This window comes from Mauremys mutica, chromosome 4, assembly GCF_020497125.1.
Source record: "Mauremys mutica isolate MM-2020 ecotype Southern chromosome 4, ASM2049712v1, whole genome shotgun sequence".
Taxonomy (NCBI): Eukaryota; Metazoa; Chordata; order Testudines; family Geoemydidae; genus Mauremys; species Mauremys mutica.
In genome coordinates, this window is record NC_059075.1 from 126,006,236 (window position 1) to 126,031,227 (window position 24,992).

Sequence of the window (24,992 nt, forward strand, 5' to 3'; positions counted from 1 at the left end):
TGGTGTCTGATAACGCTTGTACTCCTTAGTCCTCCAGCAGCACACCCTCACCCTCTCAGCTCCTTGCACCTCTTGCTCCCAGCTCCTCACACACACTTCCTCTTCTCTGTTGGTTAGACTAAACAAGCCAAGTTCTGAGAGTCTCTTTTCATAAGATAGGTTCTCCATTCCTCTGATCATCCTAGTAGCCCTTTTCTGTGCCTGTTCCAGTTTGGATTAATCTTCCTTAAACATGGGAGACCAGAATTGCACACAGGATTCCAGATGAGGTCTCACCAGTGACTTGTACAGTAACTCCTCACTTAACGTTGTAGTTACGTTCCTGAAAAATGCGATTGAAACGATGTTAAGCTAATCCAATTTCCCCATAAGAATTAACATAAATGAGGGGGTTAGGTTCCAGGGAATTTTTTTCACCAGACAAAAGGCTAATTATATATATATATACACACACACACACACTAAGTTTTAAACAAACAATTTAATACTGGTACACAGTATGATTGTGAAGCTTAGTTGAGGTGGAGGAGTCAGTTGAGCTTAGTTGAGGTGGGATGCCTTACTGCTAAATGATGAACTAGCAATTGGCTGAGCCCTCAAGGGTTAACTCTCACACTCTTCAAGGCAGGAGGAATGGAGGGAGGGGAGACAGCATCGCAGACAGAGACACGCACCCTGTATGTGTGTGTGAGAGAGAGGGAGATGCGCATTTCTCCTTTAAGTATGCTGACCCTACTCTTAAATACACGGCCTTGTTAATTAGATCAGCTTGCTGAGACCGCAGCTGCTGCCAGCAAGCCCCTCCATCCTGAGCCCTGTTGTGTATCCCTCCTGCTCTATGGAAGCTGGGGTAAGCAGGGTGCAGGAGCAGGGGGGAGGGGGACACCCTGACAGCCCCCCTCTTTCTCCCGTCCCGCTTGCACAGCAAGAAGGAGTCTCGGGGAGCAGCTCCAAGGCAGAGGGCAGGAGCAGCACATGGCAGTGGGGGGAGGGACAGCTGCAATTGCTAGCCTGCGGGGCAGCTGCTGCATAGGGAACTTAGGGGAGCGGGGAGTTGATAGGGGGAATGCCGGTCCATCCTAGTTCCAAGCCCCCACCAGCTAGCTGCAATGGGCTGCTCTTCCTGCAAGCAGTGGACAAAGCAGGTGGCTGCCAAATGACTTAGAAGGGAGCATTGCACAACTTTAAACAAGCATGTTCCCTAATTGATCAGCAACATAACAATGAAACAACGTTAACCGGGATGACTCATAGTCATCCTGTGATCAACCAATACACCCAGCGCTTTCTCCTCTGCTGTCACTTCCAACTGATAAGTCCCCAGTTTATAGCAAAAATTCTTGTTATCCCTAAATGCATGACCTTGAACTTTGTCCTATTAAATATCATCCCATTTCTATTACTCCAGTTTACAAGGTCATCTAAGATCTCCTTGCATGCTATTCCAGTCCTCCTGGGTACTGGCAATACCTCCCAACTTTGTGTCATCTGTACATTTTACTAGCACACTCCCATTTTTTTTGCCAAGGTCAGTAATAAAAATGTTAAATAAGATTTGCCCCAAGACTGATCCCTAAGGAGCTCCCCTAGTAACCTCCATCTCAGGGCTGGCTCTAGGCACCAGCATTCCAACCATGTGCTTGGGGTGGCCCTTTCCAAGGGGCAGCATTCTGTGTTTGTTTGTTTTTTGTTTTGTTTTTTGCTTCGGCGGCGGCAAAAAACCTGGAGCCGGCCCTGCTCCCTCTAGCCTGACAGTTCACCTTTCAGTATGACCTGTTGTAGTCTCCCCTTCAACCAGTTCCTTATCCACCCTTCAGTTCTCATATTAATCCCCATCTTCTCCAATTTAACTAATAATTTCTCATGTGGAACTGTATCAAATGCCTTACTGACATCCAGGGAGATTAGATCTACTGCATTTCCTTTGTCTAAAAAATCGGTTATCTTCTCAGAGAAAGATATTAGTAAATGTGTTACTACCTCTTGAATCCAACAATTGAAGCAATTATAGAAAAATCTACAATTACTTTCTATCATTTAGGTTACTTACTTTTTGCTGTTCACCAAGCTTGGAACAGATCATTTAACTTTAGAAAATATCCTAATGTAACCCAGCAACCAGGGCTGGGTTCAATATCTAGGGGTTCCTTTCCATTGATACAACACAGAACCAGCTCGATCCCCTACCCACCACCCCTGGGCACTTGTGGTGGGGTGGTCACCTGCTCCAGCTCTGAAGGGGTTAAAACAGCCCTGGGAAAGGGCTGCCCCAGGGTCCCAGAAGACCAGGCTGATTGGGGAAGCAGCCACAGCTGGCCCTATAAAAGGCAGTGGGGCCAGGCACTCAGGGTAGGTCCATACTTACCGGCCGGGTCGATGCATAGAGTTCGACTTCTCAGAGTTCGAACTATCGCATCTAATCTAGACGCGATAGTTCGAACTCCGGACGTGCTCCCGTCGACTCCGGAACTCCACCACCGTGAACGGCGGTGGCGGAGTCGACGGGGGAGCCGCGGACTTCGATCCCGCGGCGTCAAGACGGGTAAGTCAGTCGAACTAAGGTAGTTTGACTTCAGCTACGCTATCCACGTAGCTGAAGTCGCGTACCTTAGTTTGCCCCCCCCCCCCCAGTGTAGACCAGGCCTCAGACAGAGTTTCTCTCTCGCGGCAGAGAGAAGGACCTGGCTGCCTGGGAGCTGAGCAGGGTATCTAGAGGGAAGCAGGGCTGGGGAAAGGCCAGAGGAGCTGGGGAGCTCCAGCCTGAAGAACCCCCAGGCTGCAGGCCTTGCTAAAGGCTGGGAAAGGTACTGGGGTTGCAAAGGGGCAACCTGGGGTTAGGGGGTTAGGCAAAGGCAGCAGGTTCAACCCCACCCCCCACCCCCCACCCCAGTGATGAATGGTTTATAGACTGCAGTCTGCCCCAGTGAATGGGGGCTAAGTGATGACTGGCAGTAGCCACTGAGGCAAGGTGGGGATAGAGGGTGGAGGTTCCCCTGGGTGGGGAGACCCAGATTGTGGGTTACTGCTGGGGGTAGAACCCTGAGGTAGAGGGGCACTGAGGTCTGGGAGGGACACAGGGGCCAGCAGCTGGCAAGGCACTGGCCTGCAGACGGCGCTTTGGGCTGGAAGAGCTAATTCCCAGATAACCAGCAGGAGGTGCCATGCTGGTGAGTTGTCACCTCACTACAGCACCTCTGGGAGGCAATACTTCCTCACTCGCAAGCAGAGTCTGAGTGTAGAAAAGAAACTTGCAATGAAAGGAGAGAAGTCACCCGACATTAATTAGGGAAAATGCAACAAGCAGGATTCATAAACCTAAAACTGTGAGCAGGACACTGACCCCAGAGTGCCATGGGCGCCAGGTTTGTATAATTTTGGTGGTGCCCAGAACAGGTCCAAGCAGAGCCGTCCCGTCCATAGGACGAACCGGGGCAGCTGCCCCGGGCCCTGCACTTCAGGGGGATGTGGGGTCCAGGGTGGCCTGGGCAGTTAGCAGGGGAATTGGCACCACCACCAGCAGCAGCGAGTGACCCAGCCTGCCCCACCCTGCCCCACGCCACTGGCTCCCAACATCGCTTGGGGAAGGGGGTGGAACCTGGAAAGAGGCAGGGAGAGGGCTTGGGGGAAGGGGTGGAATGGGGGTGGAGCAGGGGTGGGAAGAGACAGGGCAGGAGCTTGGGGGAAGGGGTAGAATAAACAGACAGATTTATTAACTATAAAGATAGATTTTAAGTGATTATAAGTCAAAGCATAACAAGTCAGATTTAGACAAATGAAATAAAAGCAAAACGCATTCTAAACTGATCTTAACACTTTCAATGTCCTTACAAACTTAGATGCTTCTCACCACAGGCTGGCTGGTTGCTCTTCAGCCAGGCTCTCCCCTTTGATCAGCGCTTCAGTTGCTTGGTGGTGGTGTCTGTAGATGTAGGTGGAAGAGAGAGGAAGAGCATGGCAACCGTCTCTCCCTTTTATCATGTTCGTTCTTCCTTCTTGGCTTTGCCCCCCTCTTTAGAGTCAGGTGAGCATTACCTCATTGCAGTCCCTGACTGACCAAAGGAAGAGGGATGACTCACTCGAGAGTCCAACAGACCCTTTGTTTTTGCCTAGGCCAGTGTGAACTGCTCCTCTGCTCTTGGGAGGATTTTGCCTGGGCTTGCTTTAAGCCATGAGGACACATTTTCAGCCTCATAACTATATACATGAAATTACAACCTATAACATAACATTATGTTACTATAACAACAATGCTTTGTGCATCATGAGCCTTCTGAAGACACCTGACATGACAAACTTTGCATTAGCTACCACACAATCATATTATAAGAATGAACATGGGGTATAAGGTGTTCCCCGAGGTGACCCCAACATTTGGGACAAGTTAAGCACAGTTCTGCTCCCCTTCATTCATACAATAATGACAACACATTGGTAACATCATTTCACTACCCCTGCATTCAGTACTAAAGTGATTTGTAACCCAACACCAGACAAAGTTGATCACTTTGAGCAACACCGCTCTATCTGCTGGATATCTAGGCAGAGTCTAGGTGTGTTCATGTAAACACAGTTTGCTCCTGAAGCCTCCCGGCTGGCTCGCAGCTAGGGGTCAGGGAAGAGTTCATTCAGACTCTGCTTACGCTACCAGCCCTTTCTTATGTTAATCACCTGTTAATCACTCTGTTTATAAACAAAATTCTGACTCCGGCATCAGGGGGGCAAGCTGGGAGCAGTCTCCTCTCTCCCCTGCAGAACTTGCTACATTGCACATTCAGGCTGCCAGGTTTTTTTGTTTTTTGGGGGGGGGAGCAACGCCCTCCCATGCTCCCCTCCACAAACTACGCCTATGGAATCCCTGCATTAGAGGGGGATGGGAGGGTGGCCCACAGGGAGTTTGGGGGGGATGGAGGAATGCCAGAGCTTGGCAGAGATGACCAGCTGGCTATGCGTGGCTGAACATTTACTGCCCTACAGCGTAATGTTAAAGAAGTGATGTATTTGAAGGGAGGTGTCCTGACCTTTGCCTTCCCCTGCTCCAGTTTATTTTCCCCTCCCACTTACTTTTCTTTATGCGACGGGAGGCTGCTAATTTCCATCCTCGCCCTACTAGCCCCTTTGGCAACAGCCACAATGAGACCCCAACTCTCACCTGGACACCGCCAATACCCACCTAGGCTTGTGCCAATGATGCTGCATGGCCTGACCAGCTGGAAGGGCTTGCAATCATGCTCCAAACAGCCCAGGTGCCCGTTCCCTGCCCCCAGAGCATTTCCTGTACCCTCCTCTGTCCAACAGACCTGGCAGCTGGTGTCCTGCAGGGAGCCAGGATCTCCCCCACAGCAGAGCCTTCAGCACCCCAGCCCCTAGGATCCCTGTTACATAGAGCTCTGCATGGCAGGCTGCCTAACCAAAGTGCTTGTGCCCATCCCAGACTTCCTGACAGTTTATGCTGCTGCCCAATCCCTCGGTAGGATTAGCCAGACTCACCACGTATCTTCAGCCGGCTGCTATTGCATGGCTCAGGAATGCCTGATTCATGGGATCCTAAGACTCCCCCGCCCCCCCAGAACAGTACTTATCTAGCTGTGAAAAAAACAAAGCCACATGTTCAGGTCTCATAAGAACAATCATACCTTGCACTTGTATGTGCTGGGTGCAGGGGCATGCCATGGTCTCCAGGGAACAAAGGGTTAACCACCCCTCAGCTGATCCCTTCCCCCCACATCTTGCTTAGGTGCTCAGGGGAAGGGTAAAAGTGGCTGTGAGGGAGGTGGAGAGGAGATGGAGAATGCCCAGGGGAGGTTGGGTTCCATGCGGAGGGTTAGACCCCAGCTGGGGAGCATCTAGGGTTTGCTCTCTGTTGCCGGTATTCACTCTCTTTAATTTCTTGCTATAAAGCTCATTCCCAAAGGAAAAGACTCACTCTGCGGCTGCACTCAGTTTTTCTGCTGCAGTGTCCCCCCAGCTCACATACCCAGCTCTTGCAGGTTTCTACTTGGTAAAGTACCACATCCTCTGAGTGCAGCATCACACTCCTAGCTCGATTGCACACCCAGGAGCTCCAGCCCTTTGCAAACACAAAGGAAGTTTTGCCATCCCCCGGGCCAGAAGTCAGGGTAGTTGCAGAGAGGCCCAGAGGGACGATGGCACGAGGGGCTGACTGTCAGAAGGGCTCAGCTCTCGGGTGGGCACTGAACCAAGGGCCAGCTTTCAGAAAGAGCCCCGCACCAAGATGCTGAGCTCTTTTGAACACTTTGCCTTAGAGGAAATGGCTAGATGTGCACATTAAAGCATGGCCAATAATATACTTGAGTAGCTGACAGAGGAAGGCAGTGCAGCTGATGTAGCAGCTAAAAGGGGAAGGGAGACCACTACACTACAGCCAGCTGTAGATCGGTCACAGGTCTCAGCCAGGACACAGGGCACCCGCTGTTTATCCTCCTGTATGAAAAACATGTTTTCTCCTCAGTAAAGTACCACATCCTCTGAGTGGTACAAGCAGCAGTGTCGAACTTCTCAATTTGTGTGCGGGTCTGAGCACCAGTGAATAGCAGAGCTGCTGCAGACTCGGAGCCCCTGGGAGCAATGCGAATGGGCCTGGTTTCGCATGTCGGGGTGGGGGCAGTTGGTTATAAAACCAAGATTGCTGGGATTTAAAGACAGGCAGGGGAACTAAACCACTAATATATATAGTAGCATTAAGGCAGAGATGGGGGTGAGTCACAGCTGCCTGGAATGGAGTGCTTGGACAGTCTTTAGAATTTGCAGCTCAAGAATGGTGAGAATAGTGAATGGTCTGACCTGGTCCCACCAAACCAGGGATATCTGGAGTGAATGCTGGAAGCCTACCCCTAACCCAGCACCTTATCCGAGCTATTGGAGGGGTCTGGGTAGAGTTGCCAACTCTCCAGGATTGTCCTGGAGTCTCCTGGAATTGGCATCAATCTCCCAGTAACTATTGAAAACAATCCGGGAGGTTTTAATAGGCTATTTTAAGAAAATGACATTATGTCATGTTGGGGAAAAAAATCTCCCAGAATAGCTTCAGTCAGAGTTGGCAACCCTAGGTCTGGGCTGACCCTACATGCCAGCACCAAGGAATGGGCACAAGATAGACTGGGAGATGGAGTTTGCCAGTCTTCACCATAAAATCTGAAACTGCAAAACTCATCTGCTTTCCAGTTTGTTTACTGAGGTTAGTGAATTTGTCGAGGGAACCTGGATCCATTCAACTGAACCTTGAATCTATTTATGGTTTCACAGGACACACACAAGTCAGCAGTCCTCTGGGAGATGCAAGAGGAGGGGAGAGTCTGAGGTTTTGACAACATTTAGTTTTGAGTTTGGAGGTTCAAAGGGCAGCTCGGGACAGTGTGTGCAAACTGACACAGAGCAGAACTAGGTGAAAAGGTCAGAGTGACACTCCACCCTCAGGCTCTAACTGTGACCTGCATGTTCTGGCTTTAGTGGACTTAAATCAGCCCCTTAAAACAGCTGCATCGGGAAATGTGAGTGTTTCACAGTTAATGTCAGTTAATGATTGAAAAGGAAAGAAAATACAGCATTAAACCATCAGCATTTCGTCTTAGATGCTGGTTTCACGACACTGGTGTTTGGTATATGGGTGTTACCATCACCTGGGTGTTACATTTCTGAACACTATGCTGCTGGGTGACCTTGGGCATGGCACTCTGTGCCTCAGTATCCCTTTCTATAATAGGAGGCTAACACTACTGAACTGCTGCCCCAGGGATCTGTGAGGCCAAGTGGCTATTTCTAAAGTGCTTTGAAATCCTTAGACAGGAGTTGCTGGCAATGTGCAAAGTGTTCTTAGAGGCAGGCTGACAGCAAAGGTTGTCCGACAGTTCTCATTATAAGAGCCTGTTTTTAGCTGCTGTTTATTTTGCCAAACTTTGACCTTTGGGGTTGAAATTTTCCATGCTGTGTCAGCTTCAGGCTGGATTTTTTTTGTGGGGAAAATTTCAGCCAAAATGGCCCAGCCGTTCAGAGACTAGGGGAAAAAACATGGGTTTTTGCCCATGTTATAAAATTATCAGATTTTTTCTTTGAACAGCTCTAATGGATCCATGCTTTGGAGTGGGGATTGGAATTTGGCAGGAACTTGATAGAGAGATGCCTTTGTGTCAGGGATGTGCCTTTTGCAATCCCAGTGAAAATCCATCCAAGTTTGGCCAAGTTTGTGAGACTGAAAAATCACAGTTTGCACCTGCTCAGTAGAAATGGCTTTGATTTTAGCAGTTAAAACTCCAAAGATTTTTGTCCTCCCTGAGCATGCGCCATCTCATCACAGCTCCTACGTGTCCCCAGACTGTGCTGTCAATGCCCCCATTGGCACTCGAGGAGGAAGCTGTCTGATTTGAGGGTAGAGGAGACAAAACTCAGGCCAGAAGGGAGGGAAAATATTAAACTGGGACAAGGTGTTTGGTGAGACTTGGACTGGCTGGGCAATGGGACTGAGCATGGGGGGGAGATGGGCGCAGAGGGAGGCTGAGACTAGGAGCTGGTGAGGAAAACAAGGGTGGATTGGGAGCCAGGTAGCTGGGGTGGAATGTGGATTGGAGGAGTTGGGGAAGGGGGAGACTGGGACCGGCTGGACAAGGACACTGGGACAAGGAGCCAGGAAATGGGGAGGTTGGGCAAGGAGTCGGGGTGGGGTGGGGAGGAAGCAGTGAGGAGCCCAAGAAAGATGACTAGGACTGGGAACCAGTGGGGGTGGGGAGGAGGAGACAGCTTGGACAAGGAGCTCGTAGCAGGGGTGGGCAAGGAAAGGTGTCACTGACTGTGTGTTCCACATTTTCTGGGTGCCTGACTTGAGACCCTGGGGGTTGAGTCACTGAAGTGCTGAGCACTCGCCACTTCAACGAAAGTAAATGCGAGCTATGAACACACAAAGTGCTACAGAGTGCTACGCACTCCGAAAAACCTGGGCCTAAGTGCCTCCGATTGGGCATCCAGAACTAGAGATCACTTGTGACCTTAATCTCTCTGTGCCTGAGCTCCCTCTGGAAAGTGGGGATGACACCTCCCCCATCTCACAGGGTGGTGTAAAGAGATACAAGTCTTGCATCATGGCAGGGGGGTGGACTAGCTGACCCTTGCGGGCCCTTCTCACCTTGTGGTTCTACTGCAGTGATGAGTGCCATAGAAAAGCCCATGAGGAAATCAAAAATTCTGTCTTCAGAGCAGCGTTTGAACAGTGGGCAGTAAATAAGGCCGAGGGCCACATATTGAACAGAGGATGAAATAAAATATTGACTAGCTGCTCATTAAATGAACATTGTCCAGTACTGAATGAGCCAGGGGTCCTGTGGCAAAACTAGCATGTGATCCGGTTATAAAAGACTGCATCATCACGCATCGCACCGGGGGCTGAATTAAGGATGCAGGGCACCCTGAATTCTGACATTTCCTCAAGTACTTGATTTTGTTATCATGTTCTTTGAGCATAATTTGTGTGTAATTGTAGACGAAATCAGAACTCAGGCTGAACCACAGCATGAGATCCATCCAGCCTCCTACAAATGCTCAGCTTTGGATTTAATGCTGGGCTGAATTTTTGCAGTTTGGGCTAATTTCCATTTGAAAAATAAACTAATATCAAAGGCTAACTGCCTGGAATGGGCCTATTCATGTGCTTAAAGTTATGCATATGATTTAGTATCTTCCAGAATGGGGGTTATAATGAAGAACCTTCGGGTATGTGCAGCTCTCTTATTAGTTGATAGTCTGTTTTCCCTCTTCTCATGATCTGAACAACTTTGATTACACTTCAATCAAATAAAATCCACCACGAAACAAGAACTCTCCAGGGAAGGGGTGGGGACAAGTGAATGTTTCTTACATTGCATCCAGTCTAGCTCTGCAAACAGACCAATACACCTATGTCAATGCAAAACCGGTTGAAACTGTTACCTTATTTGGAACTGCCGGCCATAAGCACCAGCGAGAAAATGCCACCTGAAATGAGTTGCATTTGCAGTTCTAACCACATCTGTCTCACTCATCTCCTTTCTGAGAGTGCCTCATTTATACTCACAAACAGATTTAATCAGTGCTGAGGATTTCTCTAACCCCAGTCTCCTTTGGATAGTGAGGCCCCACTATTCCAATTCAGTGAGCTCCCCAAAAGCAGGAGCCAGACCCAACAATCACAGGACTGGCTGAAAAATGCATGAGATTTCAGCAAAAGGAGAAACTGTTGGTTTTTGTCTTCTGCTTAAAAGCAAACAACTTTGCAAGGAAGCTCCTGCTCTCCACTGGTTCCTGTAGCTCTGTATTGGTGTACGGAAGGGAAGAACCAGGCAATAACAATGATTACTAGGGCTAGAGAATTTCTACAATTGGGGCTAATCTAGAACACTGCAAAATGTCTGAGAACAAGGTTAGGTTCAGACAATGTCATTTACAGGGTTCTGGGAAGACTCATGTTTAAACATGATCCCGGTTAATTTTTCTACTCTTGATACCAGAAGCACATGGAGGAGGGAGCCGCTCTAGGTTGAACGGTAAATCATGTGCACTGCGGACACTGGAACCAACCCTTAAAAGCTGGAGAAACCATGCCAAGATGCTGCCTTGCTTTGTTGCTTTATATCCTTGATGGAGATGCTAGCTAGGAAGCAGCCTCACTTCCTAAGGTATTGCTTTTAGTGGGGGATATTTAGGGTGCGAATGTTGCTTTAAAATCCTGTTCACCAGCTGCTTTTATTTATACAGCATCATAAGAGCACTTCACTCACAGGTAGCAAGACAGGATACCTGCCCCAAAGCTTACAATAAATGGATCAAGGCTAAGGGATAGGTACAGCCAAAGCCAGAGGAATTAACGGGGCTACTTAAAGGGGACCTGCAAAAAATATTGGGCTTGTGCCTTTTCTTTGGTTCAATATTTTTTTTGTATTTTCTAATGATTTTTAAGCATATCTGCTTTAAAAATACCAAAAAGAAATTCTGTCATTATCTGTTTTGTTTTTTCTGTAAGGTCTTTGATGGCTGGGGTACTGGCAGGAGTGACAATGCAGAGGCCATATAAGTGAAACTTGATTAAATGTGTGAACTAAAACACACTGGAGTTAATGAGAGTCTTTCTATTGACTTCAGTGGACTTTGGATCAGCCTCCAGTTGAAGGGGGACTGGTTTTTATTCAGACTCTGTAAAACTCTTATTTGGTTAATTAGATCAAATGTTCAAGAAGCATTTTGGAGTAAAATGCCTTTGTTAAAGTTTCAACTCCCCCACCCCTTCAGTTCAGAGCCAAGGAAAGTCACAAGTCAAGGGGAAGGGATCGCTCAGTGGTTTGAGCACGGGCCTGCTAAACCCAGGGTTGTGAGTTCCCTCCGTGAGGGGCCATATAGGGAACTGGGGTAAAAATCTGCCTGGGACTTGGTCCTGCTTTGAGCAGGGGGTTGGACGAGATGACTTACTGAGGGCCCTTCCAACCCTGATATTCTTTTATATGATTCTAGGTGCCTACATTCTTCATAAATTGTGGGGAGGGATAGCTCAGTGGTTTGAGCATTGGCCTGTTAAACCCAGAGTTACAAGTTCAATCCTTGAGGGGGCTACTTAGAGATCTGGGGCAAAATCAGTACTTGGTCCTGCTAGTGAAGGCAAGGGGCTGGACTTGATGACCTTTAGGGTCCCTTCCAGCTCTATGAGATAGACCTATCTCCATATTAAATAAAAAAAAGACCCTCCACACAGTGGTCTAGCTAAAAGCAGGGAGCACCAGACATAATATTCTTGAGCTCTGAAAATCAAGGTGGGAAAAGTAACCTTTCAGGCTATCTACAGACATTGCAAAGCAGCAGCTGTATTTCCCACTGGTCCTGTTCATTCCATTTTGTAAGTGTGGGAGGAAAGAACTGGGCCTTGAAGGGTTTTGTGTATGCAGGGTGTTTTCAGAAGAGCATTGAGGGCATTTTGCACTTCTGGCCTTTATTTGTTTGTAAATTCTAACCCTCCCTGTCCCCCACCGCCCACACAGGCCCTCTGTCAAGCACTCTTCAGTTTTTCTATTTTTCTTTATTTTTTTTTGTTTCCAAAATTAAATCTAACACCTCTCATCCCCAAGTTGTTCACACCCACTGATACCCCCTCCGCCCTGCCGTTCTTGCCCTCACGGCAAGAGGAAGTGCATGATATTGCCTTAAGAAGATTTCAGAACAACAAAAAAACCACTCAGATTTAAACACCACCCAGTCAGCTACGCAGTTAGCGTGCTTCCTCCAGCCCTGTGCAGGTGCCTGAAGATCGCTCTCTAGCAACTCTCGCATTGCACGGGATCTGCTCAGTGGGGGAGACAGCTGTAAAATGACAACTGAAGCCTGGACTGGCAGTTATGAAGCATCTTCTGATGTCTACTGGGATTATAATCCCCTCCAAGATACCTGCCCACCACAGGACCTACCCTACGCTTGTGTCTATATTCCCATGCTCTACTTCATCGTTTTCTTCATTGGCTTCATTGGCAACCTCTTGGTGATTGTGCTGATGGCCAAGAAGAGAGGCAGAAAGAGGCTGGTGGATACCTTTGTCCTGAATCTGGCTGTTGCCGACCTGGTCTTTGTCCTCACCTTGCCTTTCTGGGCAGTGTCAGCAGCTCATGGTAACAAGTGGTACTTTGGTGAAGGCCTGTGTAAGTTAAGCAGCTTTATCATCTCTGTGAACCGCAGCTCCAGCATCCTGTTCCTAATGGGCATGAGCGTGGAGCGTTACCTGGTGGTCATGAAGCGTGTGGACTCCAAGTCTACTGGGACCAAGAACTGTCTGATCATTGCCTGTGGTTGCATCTGGGCTGTCTCTCTCCTCCTAGGCATTCCCTCTCTGATGTATCGGAAGCTCAGCCCCTCAGAGGATAGCACTGGTGAATTGTGCGAGGATGAGGACTCTGTCGCCTTCCAGGTGCTCAGCCTGGCTTTGCTCATCTTGACCTTTCTCCTGCCCTTGGGAGTGATCTTATTCTGCTATTGCTCCATATCCTTCAAGCTGCTGAACCACATCAGCCTGGGAAAGGGGACGAAGAACTCCCTCCAGATCATCTTCACAATCATCTGTACCTTCATCTGCTGCTGGCTGCCCTTCAATGCCTTTAAAGCATTCCTCTTCTTCTCCTCCATGTTCCAGGGAGCAGATCTGTCTTGCTGGGCATTAATGGCTCTCAGGAGGGGCCTGACCATCAGTGCTTGCTTGGCCTTCATGAACAGCTGTGTAAATCCCATCATCTATGCCTTGATGGATCGCCATTTCCGACGCCAGGTGCTGCCACAAGGGCTCCAGGTCTGTGGCACTTTCCAGGAGACAAGGCAAACCTCGGCCTTGTCCTTCTCATCCACTACTGAGTCCAGCCTCATGTTCGCCAGCCGGAACAAGCCATCATCGCCTGCGTCCATTCGGCCAGAGATGTAAGAGGGGACGGGTAGGTTTACAAGCCTCCACTCTGTGGGGTGAGGCAGGCTACCTAGTTGCTGTTGCTGCTTCTTGTGTAGGTAAAACGCGCCGGTTATTCAGCCAGGTTTCAGGTTAATTTTGACAAGGGCTTTTCTTTCTTGACAGATCTCCCTCTAAAAGCATTGCTAAGCTACCCCCCAGGTCTATATAGAGCTGTAACGCCCGTCTGTCTCATCAGGGTGTCAGCAGAATGTTAGTGGATCCGCTTCTCTTCTGCCGTAACTCCACTGATGTCCAGGGAGCTGCAGCAGCAGAGTTTCACCCAGTATTCTTAGAGGTTATAACACAGGTTTTGAAAAGCAAGAGGCTGAAGATTTTCAAAGCTGACTAGGGGATTTAGTCACACAGCTCCCATTGAAATGAAAACCTCACCTAACAGCTGCTCTCTCCTTCCCCAGCACCCTTGGGAGAAGAGGGATTCTCCACTGGCCTTGCCTTCCCCTGCTAAGGAAATCAGGCACATGCAGTGCTTTTCCCAGGGGCATTCACATGCATCCCAGAAATACAGTGAGGGAGAAACCAGCCTGAATGCAGCCTCACAGCCAGCAAAAGCATCAGGGTTACTTAGGCCTGGTCTATAGATCCATCCAGCTACACTGCTCAGGGATGTGAAAAATCCACCTCCCTGAGCAACGTAGTGAAGCCGACGTAATCCCTGGGTACAGACAGCGGTAGGTCAATGGAAGAATTCGTCCGTCAACCTAGCCGCCGCCTCTTGGGGAGGTGGATTGGCTACAGTGATGGGAGAATTCCTCCAGCTGGCGTAGGTAGTATCCACACTGAAAGGCTGCAGCAATGCAGCTGTGCCACTGAAGCGTTTCACATGTAGACAAGCCCTTAGGTTTGCTCAAGCGATGACAGCATACACTCCCCAGGAGCTAGTAGCAGGGGGAGGGGGAGGCAGCAGCAGCAGCAGGGCAGGATGTGGCACTCCAAGTAGGTTTGCTTGAGCAACAAATAGAGAATTCTGGAGAGGGTAGGAGCCAAACTCTGGTCTCATTTACAAAGCCAGAGAACCAATTCTGCCAGTCTTACTCACAGGATCAATCCCTGCTCACGTGAGCAGCTCCACTGATTTCTATGGCCCACATCCTCAAGGGTATGTCATTGCCTAACTTCACTGGGAGCTAGACCCCCACATATCTTTGGGGATCTGGCCCTATGTGCTTATTCACGTGATCAAGGTCTGGCAGGTTTGGGCTCTGATGTCTGTGGGTTTCTACCAGGGAAACCAAGGTTGGAATCAGACCTGAGATGTACATTGTAAAACCGAATGCCTTAAATGTGTATTGCCACCCTCTGAATTTCTCGCTGAGTTATTGCAAATTCAATAAACCGTGGCTCCTTGCTCCTGTTATAGACATATAGTAACAATGAAGGCAGAATTACTGAAGCTGTGACCATGTGACAGATCCACATAGCGCTCTCTCTCTGTTAAGCAGTTGTATAATAAAGATGCTTTATTAAACTTAACACAGCTGAAAATAGATCTGGTAGTAAGAATCTGTATGTTTAATTAAAAGACAAATTCACAATTAAAACAGCTCAGTTCTTATTACATAGTTGTGTAATAAATATGCTTTAATACTGACTTGTTTTCCTGAGTTATTTTACTGAATCTAAGGAAGTCGATCTGGTATCTAAAATCAGTGTGTTTCGAGATAGACCTATTCAGCAGTGCTGCCACTGTACATTTACTGGTTAGCCCATGAGGATTATTTGGGTTACAAAACTTTTTTTATACACCGCTACCTCGATATAACGGCACCCGATATAACACCAGGGCCACCTGGAGGGGGGGGCAAGTGGGGCAATTTGCCCCGGGCCCCACAGGGGCCCCCACGAGAATGTCGGAGGCTCCCCCTGCCCATCCCCTGGGGCCTCAGCGCGTTGCGTTCAGGAGTGTCCCTGGATAGAGCTAAAGCGGCCTGGCTCCAGCGGGGCCTGAGCTCCTCCCACTCGGAGCCACGTGATAAGGGGGCAGGGCCTGAGCTCCTCCCGCTTGGAGCCGTGTGATAAGGGAGCGTGGCCTGAGTGCCTCCCACTCGGAGCCGCGTAATAAGGGGGCAGGGCTGCGAGCTTCAGCCGAGCGGCGGGAGCTCTGCTCCCGTGGAGCCACGCTGCTGCAGCGCTGTCCAGGGCCGCTCTTGGATGCGGCGCACTGAGGTTCCGAAAGATGGGGGAGGTGGGGGTAAGCGGCATGGTAAGGGAGCCGGGGGGGTGGATAAGGGGCAGGGAGTCCTGGGGACAGGGAGGGGGCAGGGATTCGGGGTGGTGGTCAGGGGACAGGGAATGGGGGTTGGATCGTGGGCGTTCCAGGGGTCTGTCAGGTCTTGGGGCGGGGGTGGATAGGGGTCAGGGCAGTCAGGGGACAGGGAGTAGGGGGATGGGTGGGGTCTTGGGGGGGCAGTCAGGGGACAAGGAGCAGGGTGGGTCGGGGATTCTGAGGGGGACAGTCAGGGGGTAGGAAGTGGGTGGGGTCAGATGGGGGCAGGGCCAGGCTGTTTGGGGGAGGCACAGCCTTCCCTACCCTAAAGCTCATTCAGCAGTTTGAGGCTTGCAGACAGCTATTTAACACAAAGAGCCAAGCTGTTATCTTTTCCCTTAGGGCTATCATCCCTTTCACTTCTCAAATGACGAATTATAGTCTATATTTAATTTCAGTGCTATAGGGAGATTCATGTCAGAGGAGGGTAGCTTCATTAAAATTAGCCACTTTAGAGTAACATGGGGGAAGGATCACATGAGAAGAGCAATATCCTACACCACCTACCTCCTTCCCAACCCTACCAAGGGAGACCCCTCCCTCCCCTGCATTCCCCGAGGCTCCCGAGGGGTTAATTCAGTGGTTCTCAAACTTTTGTACTGGTAACCTCTTTCACATAGCAAACCTCTGAGTGCAACCCCCTCCGCCTCGCTTATAAATTAAAACCACTTTTTTAGATATTTAACACTATTATAAATGCTAGAGGCAAAGCAGGGTTTGAGGTGGAGGCTGATAGCTCACAACTCCCAGTAATAACCTTGTGACCCCATGAGAGATCTCGACCCCCAGTTTGAGAACCCATGGGTTAATTTAATTTTAGTACCCTGTGTCCATTCACATGCATGTGCTATTTTGAGCATTTCAGTTTTCACGACATAGGCTCATCCCAGATTCTGGAACAAGCTCAAATGCTCAGTTCGTGGAGTATGTAAATAAGTTATACTAAAGACAAATCCACAGTAACCGTCTCCGGTTTGTGAGGGACCCCATGGAGGCAGTGTGACGATGCAGTTCTGGCGGGACCCAACTGAGAATGCCAATTCAGGACCAATTGCTTAAACACGGCAGTTACAGCCGTAGGCTGGGGTTTTTCCACCTCTAAGGCAAACCAAACCAGCCAGACAAAGAAGACTTCGGTTTTACCCCACTGGCTAACCACAAGTCACACAAGCAATTTCCTTAGACACTCCAGTCTCCCAGTATCACCACCAGTCCCACTCGTCCTGGGGATGAATGGTTATGAAAACCAACAGCCCAATAAAAGAAAAAGGTTCTCTCGATCCCAAAGAATCAAGCCCCAGACCCAGGTCAATATACACATCAGATCTTACCCACAAATCACGCTGTTGCCAATCCTTTAGAATCTAAAAGTTTATTCATAAAGGGAAAAAAGGTAGAGATGAGAGCTAGAATTGGTTAAATGGAATTGATTACATACAGTAATGGCAAAGTTCTTGGTTCAGGCTTGTAGCAGTGATGGGGTAAACTGCAGGTTCAAATCAAGTCTCTGGAGTACATCCCCCGCTTCATCAGACATCAGAGCTTCAGTTTGTAGCAAAGTCCCTCCAGAGGTAAGAAGCAGGATTGAAGACAAGATAGAGATGAGGCATTTGCCTTATATAGGCTCTTCCAGGTGTAAGAACATTTCTTTGTTCTTACTGTGGAAAATTACAGCAAAATGGAGTCTGCAGCCACATGGGCAAGTTCCCTGCTGAGTTACAAGGCGTATCTGCCTCCTCTCAATGGCTCAATTGTGTAGCTGATGGTCCTTAATGGGCCATCAAGCAGGCTAGGCAGAGCTAACACCAACTTGTCTGGGATGTCTCCCAGAATCACAGCACAAAGTTGAAATACAGACAGTATAGAGCTAATACTCATAACTTCAACTACAAGATGATACATACATATAGACAGCATAATCATAACCAGCAACCTATAACCTGGTCTTAGACACCTTATATGACCCCCTTTACATAAGCTTTGGTGCCACTATAGGACCTTGGTTGCAACCATGTTCTATATGGTCCCAGATTATATCAATAACATCACAGGCAGTTTCTAGGAAACAGATTAAATTCATGGAGGTTAAGTCCATTAATGGCTATTAGCCAGCATGGGTAAGGAATGGTGTTCCTAGCCTCTGTTTGTCAGAGGGTGGAGATGGATGGATCACTTGATCATTACTTGTTAGGTTCACTCCCTCTGAGGCATTTGGCATTGGCCACTAGCGGTAGACAGGATACTGGGCTGGATGTACCTTTGGTTTGACCCAGTATGGCCATTCTTATGTTCTAAGCTAAATGAACCCAAAGTTATGGAGACAGATATGAGTCAAGGAAGCCAGCAGAGTATCAGAAACCTGGAAAAAATCTCTGACTGGATGGGCTCAGGCGTTTGGTCACAAGCTGAGGTGGTTCAAAAGTTTTGGATTTTTTTTTAAGCAGAATTTTTTAATTGTTTCTTTAAACAATCAAACACAACAATGAGCAAATATTTGGCTACACACTTCTGAAACCCCAAACCATGTTAAGGTTTTGGCAGACTAATTTCAGCTTTTCAGTTAAAAAAACCACAACAAATTTTGAAGGAAAGCAGACATTGTCCGTGATTTTTTCTGCTTTTTAAAAACCCTTAGTTTTTGATCCAAAAAAAGTTTTGATGGAAAATATTTGTCCAACCCTTTTAATGAGCTTTAGTGCCTTTTAGCACTAGCTGATGCTGAGAACCAGTAATACCTTGTAAAGGTGACTTGAAAAGAATTTTTCTCAAAACTGGGTTTGTGCCGAGATGCGGAAGGTTTTTAAATGTTTATTTTTCCCAGGGCCGCTGAAGGGAGAGGGCGGGGGGGGGGAAGTGGGACAATTTGCCCTGGGCCCTGCAGGGGCCCCCACAAGAATATAGTATTCTATAGTATTGCAACTTTTTTTTATGGAAGGGGCCCCTGAAATTTTTTGCCCCAGGCCCCCTGAATCCTCTGGTTGGCCCTGTATAACACAGTAAAGCAGTGTTCCAGACGGGGCGGGCTGTGCCCTCCGGTGGATCAAAGCAAGTTCAATATAACACGGTTTCACCTATAACACGGTAAGATTTTTTGGCTCCCAAGGACAGCGTTATATCGAGGTAGAGGCAGTGGTGAGCTACAGCTGGTTCGCACCGGTTCGCAGGAACCGGTTGTTAAATTTAGAAGCCTTTTTAGAACCGATTGTTCCAGGACAACCGGTTCTAAAAAAGCTTTTAAATTTAACAAAGGCTCAGGCAGCTGTCCTCCCGGCCCCAGCTCACCTCCCCCTCTCCCCTGAACGCTCTGCCCTCCTTCTCCTCCCCCTCCCCTGCTTCCCGCAAATCAAATGTTCACAGGAAGCCTGAAACAAGCAGCAGGCAGGTAAGCCGGGCCGGGGCGGGGGGGCGGCGCACGCAGCCCAGTCCGGTTCCCCCTGGCCCTGGCCGAACGCCCCAGCCCAGTCCCGGCCAAGCACCCCCGGCTCGGGCTGGTCCCGGCCGAGCGGCTCCGACCCGGCCCGGCTCAGGGAGTTGGGCCCCGCGGCGCCGGTCCCGGTGCTGGCTGAGCGGCTCCGGCCTGGCTCAGGGAGTCGGGCCCCACGGCGCCGGTCCCGGTGCCGACCGAGTGGCTCCGGTCCGGCCTGGGGAGTCGGGTCCTGTGGCGTCGGTCCCGGTGCCGGCCGAGTGGCTCCGGCCCAGTCCCGGTCACGGCAGAGCAGACCCGGTCCCGGCCCCAGGCAGTGTGGTAAGGGGGCAGGGAGCAGGGAGGGGGTGTTCGGTTGGTTGTGGGGGGGTGGATGGGGTCAGGGCGGTCAGAGGGCAGGGGACAGGGGGATTGAATGGGGGCAAGGGTCCCGGGGGCAGTCAGGAAGGAGCAGGGGTTGGATGAGGTGGTGGGGGCAGTCAGGGACAGAGAGAAGGGGTGGTTGGATGGCGCAGGGGTCTCGGGGGGCCATCAAGAATGAGAGGAGGGGTTGGATGGGGCAGCAGGGGGCAGTCAGAGGACAGGGAAGGGGGGGGATGGGTCAGGGGTCCCCGGGGGGGAGTGTCAAGGAACATGGGGAGGTTGGATGGGGCATGACCCCCAGGGGGGCACGACCTCCTCATGAGGTGAGGAGGAGGGAACCTGTTAATATTTTGGCAACTCATCACTGGGTAGAGGTGCACTATATTTCCCTGACTTCTGCTCTATACTCAGGGCCGCCCAGAGGGGGGGGCAAAGGGGGCAATTTGCCCCGGGCCCCGGGCTCCGCAGGGGCCCCCAAGAGAACAGCGGAGGCTCCCGCCTCCGCCCCTCTCCTGGAGCCTCAGCGCATCAAGCGCCGTGTCTCCGGCGGGGCCCCTGAGCCCCGCCCCACTCAGAGCCGCGTGGTGAGGGGGCGGGGCTGGGAGCTCCGGGCTGAGCTCAGCTCCCTCCGCTTGGCGTGGAGCTCCCAGCCCCGCCCCCTCACCACACGGCTCTGAGCGGGACGGAGCTCAGGCCCCGCCGGCCACACGCGGCTGTTCCGGCGAGGCGCTGAGACTCCGGGTGAGGAGGGAGCCGGGGGTAAGAGGCTGGGGCCGGGGCGGAAGCGGGACCCGCCGCCGAAGCACAGCCCGGTCTTCAGCGGCGGGGGGCCCTTCCGTTCCGGGACCCGCCACCGAAGACCGGGCTGCACTTCAGCGGCGGGTCCCGCTTCGGCGGTAATTCGGCGGCGGGGGGGGGGCCCGCCGCGGGTCTTCGGGGCACTTCGGCGGCGGGTCCCGGAACGGAAGGGCCCCCCGCCGCCGAAGACCCCGGGCCCCCGGAATCCTCTGGGTGGCCCTGTCTATACCACGACCTTCCCACAACTTCTAAAAGCCCCAGCACAATAAAAAAATTGTCTTACTAATTAAATATCAGTTAATTCCTGAAACCTTGTTTGAAGTTTCCAGCTACCAGAGATGTCTGACACTCTTGTTCAGTCCCGGTAAGTGTGTTTTTACTAATCAGCTGCCATTTCACTCACACTTAATAACCTAATTAAATCTCATCATCAGGCTTCTAGATCCCAACCATCACCTCTCCTGGGCGAAGACCCACATCTCTCTCCCTCCTGACTGGGGTCTTTCCAGCTGCACAGCTCCCTGCCTGCACTGGGAGTGCCCCAGCTCAGCAGACTGCCAGAGCATGCTGCTTTGCCTTCCTTCCTCAAAGTCTCTGCACAGTGCAGTTGCCACAGTTAAGTTAGCACACAGCCCTTTCTAAGCAAGTACAGGTATTCGTAAGGTGAAAGCATTACAGAGAAAGCAATAAAAGAACCTACACGCCTGCTGATAAGCTTACCAGAGCTCACCCCAACTCCAGCAAGGGCTTGCTCAGGTCCTTCAAACCCCACCAAGAGGGTTTCCCTGTGTTCATAAATTCATAGCAGCTTTAGCTCAGACCAAGCACCCCATGGATCTGAGCCCCTCCTAAACACAGCTTGTGCCTTTGATCTCAGGGTCCTGGGAACTGGTAATCAGCAGCCAATGAGCTCCAACGCAGCTTGGGTCTGGTGGGGAGAAGTTACTGTCCCCTCCTCCCAAGTACTTCCTAGGAAATCCACTCAGCTAACAGCTCAGTCTTCTCTGGCACATTGGTTAAAAGAGTCCTTCGGCGCTCATAACACTTCCTGGAGTTTGCATTAGCCCTGTCTCCCCCTAGAGTTGTTCCCTACACTCCACCCCACAATAACTGACATATTAACATTTTAATGCAATGACCTCCTAAAATACGGAAACTAAACTCAGCTGGCTTTGTCCAGGAACGTGCCCTCTCTGGCCCAGCAGGTTCGGACATGCTCACTGAACTGCACTACGGCCCTGTGATTGATAGCACAGATGGTCCCAATAGAAGAGCTCTAAACATGGGGTGGAGAACCAGGGCAATAGCTGCATGGTTTTGTAATGAATAAGATACTTGCCTCAGGTTTACCTGCTCAATATTACTCTGTCTGACTGCGTGGCGTTGAATGCAAAGGGGTTGTTAGGAAAAAATCAAGCAGGAAACAGCACAATGGTCAGTGCTAAGATAGCTCAGGCTAAACAACTTCAGGAGGACAATGGCTGGACCATGAGTGAAGGCAGATGCTCTCCTGAGGTGCCGGCCTAATATGACCCAGCTGTTTGGCCCAGGCTAGATACCCATTGGACAATGGCTGCCTAGAGAAGATGGGGCCATGGGGTGTGTGTCAGACAGACAGATCTGGAGCTAGGCTGTGTGTGCAGCAGGGCTGTGGCTGAAGGCACAGGCCCTGCAGGATGTGGCTGAGGCAGCTGGGCTCGTCCATCCTTTGGGAGAGGTGAGGAGCTGGCGTGTGGCCCCATCATGGTGTTAATCCTTTGCACTGCTCATTGTGTACCTTTGGGCGGATGGACTGTACAGCTGTTTGGAAAGAGCTGTTGTGAGTCCCTACAACCAGCTGCTGGCCATGACTTCCAGGGAGAAGGGTCAGGCCCATGGTGCTAGCATCTGGAAATGGGTCTGTGGCCATGGGATCCAGTCTAAGTAGAGGAGAGCTGCAGGTTCCATGCGGGGAGAGATGCAACTAGCGGAGAGCATGGTGGGTGGGCATGGAGGGTGCTGTCTAGGTAGCCAGTCTAAAGGGAGGACACCCAGGGAGACATGCAGGTCACTTGGAAGAAGCCCCTAGACAGCCTGGGGGACAGACCACATGGGCAGCATCTTTTTTGCCACAAGATACAAATCCATCCCTTGCCATCTCCTTTCTGTTCCTTGTTGTCCCCCCTCCATCACTGGCACCTTCTGGGGACTCTGCTCCCACCCCAGATCCACTCTCCCTGGGAAGTTCAATAATTGTCCCTCCTTCTGGGTTGTGTCTCCATTCCTCCCCCTCGCACAGGTTCTCTTCTCTGTCCTTCCACTCCCTCCCTCCTTCTGTCACTTCCTCACCTCCCCTCTGCCACCCACTGCACCCCAGGGTCTCGTTCTGGCTGCTGGGACTCACAAGTTCAGTGAGACGTCCCACTGGCAGGCGTGAGAGCAGAGTCAGGCCCAGGATCTGCTCTCCCTTGGGAGGACTCTCTCCTCTGCTCTTTCCCATGAAGGGTCCCGCCACCCTGCATCCCCCAGGTGCAGTCCCTGAGTCTCACTTTCCAGCTCAAGCTTAGGGTGTCTCTCCACCCCCCGGAAATTCTCCCTACTCGTCTGCCCCATCTCAGCCTTTTCCTGTCCAGTCCCACTGCGCCCAGAACCCCCCCAGTCTGACCACTGCTTCCCACCCATCTCCCAGCCTCTGACCCATTCTGCATCCACTCCCCTTTAGCAACCGGTGCCGCCAGCACCAGGCAGCCTCCCTGCTGCCCCTGCTGCATCCTATCCTGCCCCTGCTCCCAGACCTGGTGCCCTGCCTGCTGCCAAGCCCCTCGAGATGCTCCAGTATTGCCAGGTGCTATGGGTCCAACACTGAGTCTCTCACCCTGCAGAGAAGAGCCAGCTGGGCCCAGGGATCATGCATGCAGTGAATGCCAGGCCTCTGTGCTCCATTTGGCTCTGATGCCTGCTCTAACCTGGCCTCTGCGGCAGCTGCTGTGTGACTCCTTGGGGTGAGAATCCTGCCGCCAAGCACACAGACATGCCGGGTGCTGGCTGACCGGGATGGGGCTCCACTGGGCATGAGGGGACCAGTCTGTTCCTCTCCAGCCCCCTCCCCATCTACCCTGCCCTTCACTCACACTGCCCATCCTGAGTATGGGATCCTGCCCTGTCTCCCTCCTGCCTTAGCCATGTTATCCTGACTCAGGCCCTCTGCCTGCCTCCATCACTTTCCTTGTCTCCCTTCCCCCACGGTAGCCTTCCTCCCATTACCATGGAGTCCCTGCTCCCTTATAGCCCCGTTACCCCCAGGGTCGGTCCCTGCCCCACATAACCTGTCCCCTCACTGCCTGTCTGGGAGCCATGGGGCTGCATGGGCAGCGTTTCAGCCCGGCCTCTGGCTTGTGAGAGCAATGGGCTATGGTGGCCAGTGTTAGCGAGGGGGCTGGAGCATGGGGCAGCTTGAATCACAGTAATATCGCACTGGGTGACACCTCTGCCCCCATTTCCACCCCTGCTACCAGCTTCTACCCTCGGCACCCTCCCTGCCCCAGCCCAGGTCCTGGCTGGGAGCCCCACACAGGGCTCAGGGTCCTCTTGTGCCCTGCCAGCCCAGCCAGATACTAGCAACGGGGTAGGGGGGCAGAGCCAGCAGGGGAAGAGGTGGCTCCATGGAAGGGCAGATGCCTCACAAAGCCCCCTGCTGGATACAGGCAGAACTGCAAGATTGACAGATGACCCTGATCACTGAACACTGCCTCTCAGTGCAAAGGCTTTCCCTCTGCTGCCCTTGCTCACATTGGTGTGACACCCTGGGGAACAATCCAGACCACTGGGGGCTGTGTCACCCCTGTCCTGCAGCCTGGGGTGCCTTGCAATGCCTTGCTGTAGTAGCTCCCATCTGGGCTGCTCTAAAACAGGCTGCCATGATGCAAGCCACACCCTGAACATCTGTGTGTAACTGCAGCCTGCCGCCATATTTGGGTTACACTCTGGCTCTCAACAGCCTTGGTTACACTGCAGGGTGACCCCAACATACCACCAGTCCTGGATCTTCCCTCAGAACTTTATATCCTGTACGACTCAGCCCTCTCCTGGACAGTACAAATATAGTAAGTCTGTTATTCCTTTAAGGGAATAACATGCCAGCTCGTTACCATTAATAGTTACCCAGACACTTTAGTTTAAACACACTGGATTAGATCAAACAGTAAAAGAAGTGTATTAACTACAAAGAGATTTTAAGTGAGTAAAAGTAATGAGACATAAAAGCCAGAAATGGTTAAAAAAATAAAGATAAAACACTTACTAGTATCTACTTAAGAAACTAGCTTAGTTGCAAAGAAAACATTCTCACCACATGCTCCAGCAGATTATTGCCCAAACTCTGAGGCCCGGACCCCTCCCCCAGAGGCCAACAGCTGTTTCCCTTTGTCTTGTGAGGTGTGGAGAATGAGGTGAGCAGGGGGAGAGAGAGGGATGCTTTGGGGAGTTTGTCCCTCCTTTTAATAGTGTCAGTCCCTCTCCTGAAAAACATTTCCAGCTGAGACTCAGAAGATAAAAAGGTCTGTGTGGAAGGATGTTCCCTGCTGTTTTTTCACCTGTTTGAACTTCCTTTGTTTCCCTTCCTGCTTGATGATTTTGTTTCCTGCTTAAATGCAAATTAAGGCCAGCACCATGGGCAGCGAGTTTCGTATGCA

The 24,992-nt window shown here is 50.9% G+C and overlaps 1 protein-coding gene across 1 annotated transcript; it reads left to right on the top strand.

Annotated features, from left to right (window-relative positions):
* The first annotated feature begins 12,334 nt into the window (after window positions 1-12,334).
* GPR25 (G protein-coupled receptor 25) lies at window positions 12,335-13,429 on the top strand. Its single transcript, XM_045013675.1, has one exon. The coding sequence runs from the start codon at window positions 12,335-12,337 to the stop codon at window positions 13,427-13,429; it is 1,095 nt and encodes a 364-aa protein (XP_044869610.1).
* Window positions 13,430-24,992: the final 11,563 nt, after the last annotated feature.